The sequence below is a fragment of the Meles meles genome, chromosome 18 (assembly GCF_922984935.1).
Source record: "Meles meles chromosome 18, mMelMel3.1 paternal haplotype, whole genome shotgun sequence".
Classification (NCBI taxonomy): domain Eukaryota; kingdom Metazoa; phylum Chordata; class Mammalia; order Carnivora; family Mustelidae; genus Meles; species Meles meles.
In genome coordinates, this window is record NC_060083.1 from 43,090,911 (window position 1) to 43,103,033 (window position 12,123).

At 40.6% G+C, this 12,123-nt stretch overlaps 1 protein-coding gene across 1 annotated transcript; it reads right to left on the reverse strand.

Annotated features, from left to right (window-relative positions):
- Window positions 1–3,375: 3,375 nt before the first annotated feature.
- Window positions 3,376–12,123, reverse strand: KRT20 (keratin 20). Its single transcript, XM_045986414.1, has 8 exons — window positions 11,656–12,123; window positions 9,044–9,126; window positions 7,565–7,721; window positions 7,126–7,287; window positions 6,874–6,999; window positions 5,535–5,761; window positions 4,714–4,751; window positions 3,376–4,186 (listed from the first exon to the last, which is right to left on the reverse strand). The coding sequence occupies exons 1-8, from the start codon at window positions 12,058–12,060 to the stop codon at window positions 4,089–4,091; spliced, it is 1,296 nt and encodes a 431-aa protein (XP_045842370.1). The 5' UTR covers window positions 12,061–12,123; the 3' UTR covers window positions 3,376–4,088.

Sequence of the window (12,123 nt, forward strand, 5' to 3'; positions counted from 1 at the left end):
GGGGAGCCTGCTTCACCCTCTCTCTCTGCCTGTCTCTCTGCCTACTTGTGATCTCTGTCAAATAAATAAATTAAAAAAAAAAGGACTACGAATCTTCCATGGATCTGTATCCTGTCAGAAATAGGATCATACCAATGGCTATCAGACACATGAAAAAATGTTCATCATCACTAGCTATCAGGGAGATTCAAATTAAAACCACATTGAGATACCACCTGACACCAGTTAGAATGGCCAAAATTAGCAAGACAGGAAACAACGTGTGTTGGAGAGGATGTGGAGAAAGGGGAACCCTCTTCCACTGTTGGTGGGAATGCAAGTTGGTGCAGCCACTTTGGAGAACAGTGTGGAGATTCCTCAAGAAATTAAAAATAGAACTTCCCTATAACCCTGCAATTGCACTGCTGGGTATTTACCCCAAAGATACAGATGTAGTGAAAAGAAGGGCCATCTGTACCCCAATGTTTATAGCAGCAATGGCCATGGTCGCCAAACTGTGGAAAGAATCAAGATGCCCTTCAACGGACGAATGGATAAGGAAGATGTGGTCCATATACACTATGGAGTATTATGCCTCCATCAGAAAGGATGAATACCCAACTTTTGTAGCAACATGGATGGGACTGGAAGAGATTATGCTGAGTGAAATAAGTCAAGCAGAGAGAGTCAAGTATCCTATGGTTTCACTTATTTGTGGAGCATAACAAAGAACATGGAGGACATGGGGAGATGGAGAGGAGAAGGGAGTTGAGGGACACTGGAAGGGGAGATGAACCATGAGAGACTATGGACTCTGAAAAAGAACCTGAGGGTTTTGAAGGGGCGGGGGATGGGAGGTTGGGGGAACCAGGTGGTGGGTATTAGGGAGGGCACGTATTGCATGGAGCACTGGGTGTGGTTAAAAAACAATGAATACTCCAATAATAATAAAAAGAAATAGGATCATGCTGTTCTGTTTCCTAGCTCCTATAAGAAGTATGGATACAGAGATTAACACTTTACTTTCACACAGTCACGACTGGTAGAACCGGTGATAGAACCATATATATGGCCTCACCGACTTTCTTTCAAAGATTACTTGGACGAAACCAGAGATCGACCGAAAGGCAAGGATTAGTTTTCATTTTTTTATGATAGGAAATTCAGTTAAAAATAATCTGCTTTTGGGGGCGCCTGGGTGGCTCAGTGGGTTAAAGCCTCTGCCTTTGGCTCAGGTCATGATCCCAGGGTCCTGGGATCGAGCCCTGCATCGGGCTCTCTGCTCAGCGGGGAGCCTGCTTCTCCCTCTCTCTGCCTGCCTCTCTGCCTACTTGTGATCTCCCGCTCTGTCAAATAAATAAATAAAATCTTTAAAAAAAAACTGCTTTTGAACAAAGTGTCATTATTGTCTATGGCAAAAGGCAATAATTATCATATTGACGATGGCCATGCCTAGTGAATTTCAAACTTACTTCCTGCAGGTTATTTTAACTAATTAGACTCAGTCTCTGGCATTTGCATGTTGGGGTTACAGACTGTTCTGCACTGTATTTTGGTAGGAGAAAAAGAATTCACTTCTAAAAGTTCTTAACATCTTTAAAAGCAGTTTACTAGAGTAAAAAAAAAAAAAAAGGCAGTTTACCAGAGTGAATTGGAAAGAAATTAAGAGAAAAACTAGAGTGAACCTCTTTACTTTGAAAAGCAAAGGGGGTGCCTGGGTGGCTCAGTGGGTTAAAGCCTCTGCCTTCAGCTCAGGTCATGATCTTAGGGTCCTGGGATCGAGCCCTGCATCAGGCTCTCTGCTCAGCAGGGAGTCACTTTCCCTCTTCTGCCTGCCTCTCTGCCTACTGGTGATCTCTCTTTGTGTGTCAAATAATTAAATAAAATCTTAAAAAAAAACAACAACAACAAAGGAATGAGAATGGGTGAAGATAATAATTTTTTCTGACAAAAGTTATGGTAAATTCAGTCGTGGGATGCTGGCTGGACCACATTTGTGACTTTTGGGTGTTGTCTCTGGCTAATGAAAATGGCAGTCAGAAAACAGCAAATGCTGTAAGGAGAGACATGCTCATTTCAGGTCTAACTCTCTAATTGTCATGTAATTAATTGCTTAAAAGTGTATCGTGACTTTAGACAAACAGTCCTAAGGTTCAGTCTTGCCTCCATTACTTGGTAACTCTGACTTTCGGAGAGTACCTATTTCATGTCTTCATATATAATCCTCGTTTGTAAAATGGGGAGAATAGAATAAGGTCAAACCATGTGAAATAGCTATTTTTTAAAATATATATTATTTATTTGACACAGAGAGAGAGATTACAAGTAGGTAGAGAGAGAGGGGAAAGCAGGCTCCCCGCTGAGCAGAGAGCCTGATGGTGGGCTTGATCACAGGACCCTGACACCATGACCTGAGCCGAAGAGAGAGGCTTAACCCACTGAGCCACCCAGGTGCCCCAGAAATAGTATTTTTTTAAAAGGAAAAAATGATTACATATTGGCAAATTCATATGATTCAACCTAATAGCTTCTACTTCATGGAGTTACTGTGAGGATTAAATGAGAAATGCATATAAAATGTCTGGCGTAGTGCTTAGCACTTAGTAATTGCTCAATAAATGATAGATGTTATTATACATAAATGAATAACATTTTCAATATAATCACACTCAAAATCCTATTTACTAAAAAACATATATCAAAATTTAAATTCAAGTTAATTTACTAGAATACAATGAGAGAGGGCAAAATGATTTTTTCCTGTAAACATTTGCAAGGTGGTTACTGCGCACTGAAATGCAAAATCGCTGGGAATACAGTCTGCATCTTTTTGTGTCTGACTTTCCTCAGTAAGCATAGCTTTTTCAAGGTTCATCCCTGTTGCATTATGTATCAGTACTTTGTTCTTTCTATTGCCAGAGAATACTCTATTGTATGAACATACCTCCTTTTGTTTATCCTTTGATCAGTTGATGGACATTTGAGTTGTTTCCACTTTGCGACTATTATGAGTAATACTGCTATGAACATTTCTGTACAAAAGAACACATTGTATGATTCCATTTGTAAGAAATGTCTGGAGTAGGCAGAGTCATGGAGAGAGGAAGTGGATTGTGGGAGAACTGGGGGGAAGGGGAAGGGGAGGATGACTCCTATTGGCGTTTCTTTTCTCAGTGATGAAAATGTCCTAAAACTAGACAGTGGTGATGGTTGCACAATCCTGTGAATATGTTGGAGACCACTGAATTTTGCATTTTTCAAGGATGAATTTTACAGTGTGTGAATGATATCTCATTAAAGCTGTTCTTTTTTTTTTCTTCATTAAAGCTGTTCTTAAAAAAATAGTGAGAAACTTTTCATAACACATGTTCACCCCATAAAGAAAGAGAACACCTGGTGATTTATGCAGTTTATTGTCATAAAGGGAAGAATTATGCGTGGAGAAGGATTTCACTGATTTTTGCATTTAATCTACTTCCACTTCAAGCATAATGTGCTTCATTCTTATTCTGCTCAGCATTTGTGATTGGAGTCTGACTCCCAAATTATTTGAAAAGCTGAGTTGAGTTTTAAAAGGCAGCAGAGACAATGGAAAAAAAATGTAGATGTAACTCAGAGCTAGCAGGATTGTACCAATATTAAAAATCCAATGAAATTAACCAAGAAATTGGCTCATTTAAGAATCCAAGGGCCTCTGGATGGAGATTTTGTAATTCAGAAACAGGAAAAATAAATAGCAATTTATTTGCAGTTTTTAGGGACTCTTCTACTCTGTAAAGTTTAGTGTAATTCAGGTGTGCCGAAATTTTCAGGAACATTAACGAATTGCTGTTAGGTGGTTTCTAGCTTATAATTAATGTATTTCATGCTGAAGATGGTGGTAATGACGTTTTAAATGATCTAGTCATTGGATTTCATTTTTGTAGGCGATTTGCAGCTTCTTGAGTAAAACAATTCATATTCAATTTCAGAGACTGATCAATGGGTTTTTGTCTCCTTCTGATTACCACAGAGCACGAATGGCGCTGTCTTATGGCTGCTGTCTTACAGCGACCAGAAATTATAGCTGTGTTTCTTTCAAACCCTCAGCGGCGTCTCTGGGCAGCCGTTTACAAATCTTCTTCCACCTCGTCGGTTTTATACGATACAACCTTGCCGTCCACCACTTCTTGCACGACTGTCCTAATCTTCCTTTTTCTCTTTATATCTGAGTTTGGATTTAAGTATAAAATGTTAACTTGGGAACATGATTCTGCTGGTGTATAATATTCAACTCTAAATCTTTATTATTTTATACATTTTTTTTCAAAGAAAAAGAAACCCATTTTTTTCTTAAATAATCTTGTCCAGTTTATAAATAAATGCAGAAAATATGTCACTGTCCCCCAATTCACAAATTTTCTGCTCCCTCCCCAAAGAGAAATATACAATATTGAATTAAGCCAACTGCACTTTTTCATCTTTTTTTTTTTTTTTTCCCCTTTTCGGGATCCCAGGATGTCTCAGGACAGTAAGAGCTTGGACCAAGATTATCACCCTGTTGTGGGAGTGTGACAAACTTCCCATGTTGGGGGTTTCTTTATGTAATGCACCTGATTTTCAGGATCCCTATGGTAATATCTGCTCTCCTGAGAACTAATCTCTCTTTACTTTTCACCAGTGTTATTTGATAAGTGGTAAGCTACTGAGTGAGGAGTCAGTCTCACAGGACACACGTGAATTTAGAATACTTACCTTTCTCCTCTGAGATGCTTAAGTCATCTTCTGTAGTTCTGTTTTGTTTTGTTTTAAAGAAGAGAAAAAGAAAAAAAAAGAAAAGAAAAAGAAACAGGAAAAGATGTTATTGCCATGTTGCAAATGAAGGACTGTCCTGCCTTTTCTGTTTCAAAATAAAGTCTGTGTGATGTGTGTCTTAATGCTGTGTTTGTATTTTTCCCACTCTTACCATGCTTGTTACTTTGAACTTGAGTTTACTTTTCAGTTTGACATATATATATATGTACATATATATACATACATATATATATACACATATATATGTATGTGTATATGCAGTTTCAAAACGGACCTGTTTATGCTATACTAGAAGCTTTTGTAATTAAAATAAGAGAATTACAGTGGAGGTTTAAAGCTTGTGTTCTCTTACTGAGTTTCTTGGGTGTGGTAGTTGAAGACGGTTGCTATGGCAACACTAATGATTCTCAAACTGACTCCCACAAACCTGTTGTTCATTTTGTGACCTCTCAAGGAGAATTTTTAAAAGTTATTGTACTTCCAATTATGTATTAATCATAAAAACTAGCAAAAGCACAATCTGTATCATTTACTGACTGTATAACTATCTTCTAAGTCAGCCCTACTCATGACTTCAAGTACAAAGGCTGTACCTGGTATTTTGGGGCTCGGTGTACTTTTGGTATATTTTTGTTTTGTTGTTGGTGGTGGGTGTGTAATTGCTTTTGTGCTAGGGATTGCATTGGTGCTGGGGAACGAGTGACAGTGTATAGCACAGCATGTAGACCCTGGCAAGTATCCCTTGATTCTAAGAGCCTTACTTGATGACGACATCTTCTCCTTCTAGAAGGCGGCGGTAAGTAGCAATTTCCTGCTCAAGTCGGGTCTTTATGTCAAAGAGGATATTGTATTCATTGCTCTGGCGTTCTGTATCCATCCTAATCTGCACCAGCTGGGCTTCTAGGTTGTCCATTACTCCCTGGATTGTGGCCAGTTTTCTACTGTAACGATCTTTGGTGTTCTCTAATGTGTGCTCCAAAGTTTCTTTCTATAAGCACAAGAAAAAGTGAATGTTTCTTAGTTGAAGACTTAAGAGGTGGTTCAATTTTCATTTCTTTGAGGGGAATTCCCACAGCTGGTCACTGTGGGCATGATTCCTATTTCTAGCTTTATCCCACTCTTCCCATCCAGGCAAACTCAGGCAGCTGCTATGACCTCTAGGGCTCTTTTGTTTGTTTTTAGCTTCACACTCACTGTTCTCTTACTTGTGTATTATATTCTTGTTCTCAGTATTTGCCTCCTCTCCCTGTGGTTTGTGGTGCCCCTCCAAGGGGAGGATTAGATTTCCTCATTCCATGGACACCAGGCTTGGTCATGTGACTTTCTTGGGCTAATGAAATCCAGGTGAAATTGATAAATGCCTTTTCTGAGGAGAAGATTTAGGAGCTGTCACATGGTCTGGCCATTGCTCTTTTCTTTCTGCTACAGCAGTGGCATGTCCTGACCAGGGTCTCTTCCCTTAGCCTTACCCCTGGAGTGGAAACGTCACGGAACAGAGGTGCAGCCAACCCGTGATGGATGTAGTGTTGTGGTAAGCCACTGTGATTTGGGGGGTTGTTGACATAGCGTAATTCTTTTTTTTTTTCTATAGAGAGAGATCACAAGTAGACAGAGAGGCAGGCAGAGAGAGAGAGAGAGGGAAGCAGGCTCCCCGCTGAGCATAGAGCCTGATGCGGGACTCGATCCCAGGACCCTGAGATCATGACCTGAGCCGAAGGCAGCGGCTTAACCCACTGAGCCACCCAGGCGCCCAACATAGTGTAATTCTATCAGGAGCTGACTGATCTGCTTAGCCTGGAATGTCTTGACCCATCTTCTCCAACTACAGAGTCATCTCAGGTTTTCCCATCTAGTTGAAATGCCACTCTCTGTGTGAAGTCTTCCAGATCTCCTTGTTCCCCTGCATCCCTGCTGCACATTGCTCTTGTCCTGGATTTCTTTCTGTGTGTTTAATTATAATCACTGTTTTGGCCTGTTTCCCTGCCAGCTCTGCAGGGAAGAGGGGTTATTTCCTAGAGGTTTCTGCTTCTCTAGACTTCTTTACACAGGCACTCAGTAAGCACACACTGCATTGAGAGCGGAAAGTTAGACATGCTTTACCAGGCTGAGGAGGGACTGCAGTTCTATCTCCAGGTTCTGGTAGGTACGTCTCAGCTCCTTTACGTGAGCCTCAGTTTCTTTTAGCTCTTCATTGCTCAGTGTGACTTGCTGCTGCAGCGCTTGTGTCTAAAGTTCCAAAAATGAAAAAAAAAATGAGTAAGGAGAGAAAGTAAAGAAAATGAGTTATCTTTTTTTTTTTTTTTAAATGACCGCATCTATGCATTTGCTTACCCTTCAGAATTATGCTATTACCTGTTTCTCAAACTGCTCTTTGGCCTTCTGAAGGTTCTCCTGGGCTATCACTTCATACTTCAGTCTCATTTCATTCATGGTAGTGCCAAGGTTCAGGCCTGGAGCAGCGTCCACTTCTACAGTGACGGTGTTGCCCAGGTGTTTCTGTAGGCTGTCCACTTCCTGCGAGAGTGAACATCCCGATTATAGTCTGAAGCATGTTCTCACATGAGTCTGAGCGGAAAAGCTATAAGTCTTAGGGCTTCCTTCATTGGAGACGAGTGAAAAAGAAGGACAGTCACTTAGGTAGGGCTTATGCTAGTCCAGGGACTACTCCATCATTGAACCCTGACTGCTCACACCATTATTATTGCTACTTTCTTTAACAACCTGTCCCCACCAGTTACCATTATTAGAGTCATTCTGTCATTCCCAGCACCACTTCCGAAAATTTCCTCACCTCCTGATGTTCTTTTTTGAGGATATCCAGGTCTTTACTCAGTTCTTTAAGTTGAATCTCCAAGTCTTTTCTAGTTAGGGATAGATCACCCAAGACCTTATTCAGGCCTTGGATATCACCCTCCACTGTGAGGCGTAGCGCCCTTTCATTCTCATACCTGTGAATTAATTGGGACGCAGAGATAGTTGAGTCCTTTTGAAACTATTATAGGAGAGTTTTAATATAATGAGATACTTTTATGTGGTATATAAGCATCGATTTCAATACACTGTGTCCCTCTTTATACGTTCCAAAAATATTCATGAGAACCTAGGAATCAGATAATTTGTTCTGTAATATAATCTTTGTAATTTGGAGTGATTGGTAAAAAAGCAATCTGAAATAACTCTTAAAAGTTTCTAAATTCTAGCATATATTTTAAAAGAAATAAAAAATATTTTGCTTTAATTAATGTGTCAGCAAAGGATTCTCATTATTGATATTAAGCAATGGTTAGATTTACTTCGTGAATGCACATGATCAGTTTATTTTTATTATTTTGTAAGCAGATGCATCGAAAGTGAATTATCTCAAAGAATTCATGATTCTCCCCTACGATCTCATACTCTCATTTTTATTAAAGTAATAGAACTTTAAAAAATGATAATGCAATGGAACATTCTGGTGCTGACTTAGTGAAACTGGAATTAATGAATGTTTACTGCTTTAATCTTCGGATCTGCTTTCCCATTTCCTTCTTTTTGATCCCTTGTAGCATTCGAATGCTACCCTTCGAAACCACAAAGGACATTTTAGTACCAAGGCATTGTACACATTCAGAATGAGAAAGCCCTAGCATAGGGGCCATTTATGAGGAACAGCCGTGATCACATGTAGTGTGATATGGTTACAAGACAGTGAACACAGTCTGAGCTGGTTTAATCGTTGTCTTAGTTCTTTGGTTTGTCAGACTCTTTTATAAAACATCAGCAAACTCGGAAGTATCAAAGGTCACCCCCTAGAACTTGGGCCATACACTTTCAGGCACATGAAGGAGTATGGATGACTCAGTTGGAGAATCACCACACGTAAACACATGACTCACTTTAGATAACAGAAGGGCCCTACTGCAGAAGGGGAGTTGTATATTGCTTCGGTATTACTCCAAAGGGCAGAATTAGGTTCAATGGGTGGAAAGGTAGATGGGAGGTTACTAAAAAAGAATGTTATAGCAACCAGAGCTAACCAGTGAAAACAGGAGTAGTTACTGGAGGTGTTCAGTTTCACAGTGGGTGACAAAATCTTAGGAATGTGGGAGAGAAACGTGTAGCCCTGAGTGCTAGGCTGGACCAAATAGCTCCTAACACCCTTCAAACTTCCAGATTCTGAAAGTACTTAAGGTAGCTCCTTTACCAACAAGAATGTGGAAAGCTGAGTGTCATGAAGGGCTACTAAAAGGAATCCTTTTTCAGGAAGGTTTACCATGGTGTTAGAACCTACTTCAGCTTGAAGTCCTCAACAGTCAGTCTGGCATTATCAATTTGTAGGACACAATGCGCATTTTCCAGTTGTGCCTTTTTAATCTGGAAAGTATATGAGAAAGAATGACATTTTCAACCAGACAGGAGTTTCACATGATCGAGTGTATCCTCAGATACAAACACTATTCTATCAAAGATGATGTTCATTTCAAGAATTTCCAAGCCTGGGTGGCTCAGTAGATTAAAGCCTCTGCCTTCAGCTCAGGTCATGATCCCAGGGTCCTGGGATCGAGTCCCGCATCGGGCTCTCTGCTCAGCGGGGAGCCTGCTTCCTCCTCTCTCTCTCTGCCTGCCTCTCTGCCTACTTGTGATCTCTGTCTGTCAAATAAATAAATAAAATCTTTAAAAAAAAAGAACATGGGAAGAGTAATGATATGGCCATTTAACATAATGGAGTCATAAAATGTAACTCTGGTCCCCAGGGTTTAGTGAACTTAACGGTTTTATAAAAGGAAAGTTTCATTCAACTTGAGCCATCAAACCTTATTGAGTGGCTTCCCTTTGATTCTGCTTAGAAAATTCTGCTTAGAATATTCTCGTTAGCCCTTCTCACTTGGTGAACTGTTTCTCTTCCACATCTCACCTGAGACATCATTGCTTCAAGGAAGCCTCAGTGATCTCCTCGAGGCAGAATTAGATGAACTGCCTGTGTTCTCACTGCCCTACATAGCCCTTCTTGGTAGCATTTATCCCTCTCTGTGGGATATATGCTGCCTTTGTCTGTGCCTGTTTCCCCCTAAATCACATTATGTTCAGCATCATATTCCCCAATGCCCAGCACGGGGCCCAGCGCTTGGTATGTACTAAATATTGGCTGAATGAATGGACACCTGTTATGTGAGAGTTCTGCTAGGCACTGAGCTGTCAGGCTGGATAAGCCCTCAATCTTAAAAACGGGATTACCCTAATGGGTGAGTTTTCTATGATGCATATGGATCTTGTCTGCTCTTAGAAGATATTACAGTGACATGTCTCTTTCAGCAGATCCAGTCCCGGAGAGAGCTGCCCTCATAGACTGAGTCTACCTGGCCAAATGCAATAGATGGCTGTGTCTATGTGTTTGGGGCTGAGAGTAGATTCAGAAACAGGGATCACAAGACAGGGAAGAATGGTTTGCTGGTTTTGAACATTTTTAGTGGGAGCATGAGAAGAATGACCTCTTGGTAGAAAGGCAATTTAGATACCTTTGGCTCACCTCCTCCTAGTTTCTGAAACCCCCAAAATAAATTCCAGTGGAACCTGGTTCAGATTGCACTAATGTCTAATAAAAATGCAAGAAAAAGAGACTTGCTGGTAAGGAAGTGGTCTTTGCTCTAAAGGAATATGAATGTTAAAATAGAAATGGAAGGGATTCTTTCCTTGATTAGATAAGAAATTGAAAGAGCAAATGCTCCTGTCATATCTGGACTTTTCAATTGGGAGCAAAGTCCACTTCCTTTATTGCATGTAATTGATATAACAGAACTCCACCTTTGTGGGAGTAGGTTGTGATATTATTGCAACAAACTTAAGTTGGGGGCAATAGAACATTTTGTTCCTGTAGAAGTGGTTTCTGAACTGCTTGTGATGATGGTGATGGTGAGATCATTAAACAGGGCATTTAAAAATCTGCATGTCATTCAGGTGCCTGGGTGGCTGAGTCGGTTAAGCAGCTGACTCTTGATTTCGGCTCAGGTCATGATCTCAGAGTCCTAGGATTGAGCCCTACATAGGGATCTGCCCTCAGTGGAGAGTCTTCTTGATATTCTCTCTCCTTTTCCCTTTGCCTCTCCCCCTGCTCTCTCTCTCGCTCAAAAATAAATGAATTTTGTAAAAAATATTTTATTTATTTATTTGACACAGAGAGAGAGAGAGGGAGAGAGAGAGAGAGAGTGTGTGCACAAGTAGGCAGAGTGACAGGCAGAGGAAGAAACAGGCTCCCTGCTGAGCAGAGAGCCCAATGTAGGGCTCCATCCCAGGAATCTAGAATCATGACCTGAGGCAAAGGCAGATGCTAACCAACTGAGCCATCCAGGTGCCCCTCAAATATAGATAAATCTTTTAAAAATTCTGGATGGCATTAATACCTATTTCCCTTCCCCTTATTTTCACCCGGGATCACTTTGTCATTGAAATTTATGATACAGTATCTTAATACTTATATCACAGTAGTTATATAAATTAAAGGAGGAACATCTCTAAGTTGACTGGGACTTCAAAAGTTAATGAAAACTGGGTGAAAAAAAACCCCAAGATTTATAATCACATAAAAATTTTAGCTCTTTACAGAAAAAAAATGTTCATTGTCCATTTAGACTTGTCCTGGTAAACTGTGACAAAAATACAGATTATATTTTCCTATTTTCCATGTAATTAGATTTTAAAAGTGAAAAAAATATTTACAGTCATCCAGTTATATATTCAGCTACTCCAGCACTAACAGTAGATGGTAGAATGCACCATTTTAATAGATGTAGTATTTCAGCCTAATTGCTTTATAATATCTGTTTGGGCCCACATGCCATATATGCCCTCTTGGTATGTATCCTGCAGCCCAACAGTGGAGTAAAAAACACCGGAGTCATCCCTTACCTGATTTTGCAGCTCTTCTATTTGTTGGTAATACGCACTGTAGTCCCTCGTGCTGGGCGTCTTTGTTTCATACCACTCCTTGATCTGCAATTCAAGTTTGGAGTTGGACTCTTCCAGGGACTGTACTTTCACTAGGTAGCTTGCTAGGCGTTCATTTAGGTTCTGCATGGTCATCTTCCCATTACCAACAAACAGGTCTCCACCGGAGGGATCACCCCCATAGCTCATCATATGTCTGGAGTTCGAGATGCGGATGCCCTGACCTCCAGCTCCCCCATAGACACTGGGCACAGCTGTAAGGTGCTGCATGTCCCCCTTCCTATGCATGGAGCTGCTCACGCTGATTGCAGGGCCCTGTGAGGAGGAACTCAGACCTCTGTGGAGGCTTCTTCGAGTGAATTCCATTGGGGATTTGAGAAGGGAGCACCTGTAGCTTCTGGATGGCTGGAACAGAGTCTGTCTCCCGGT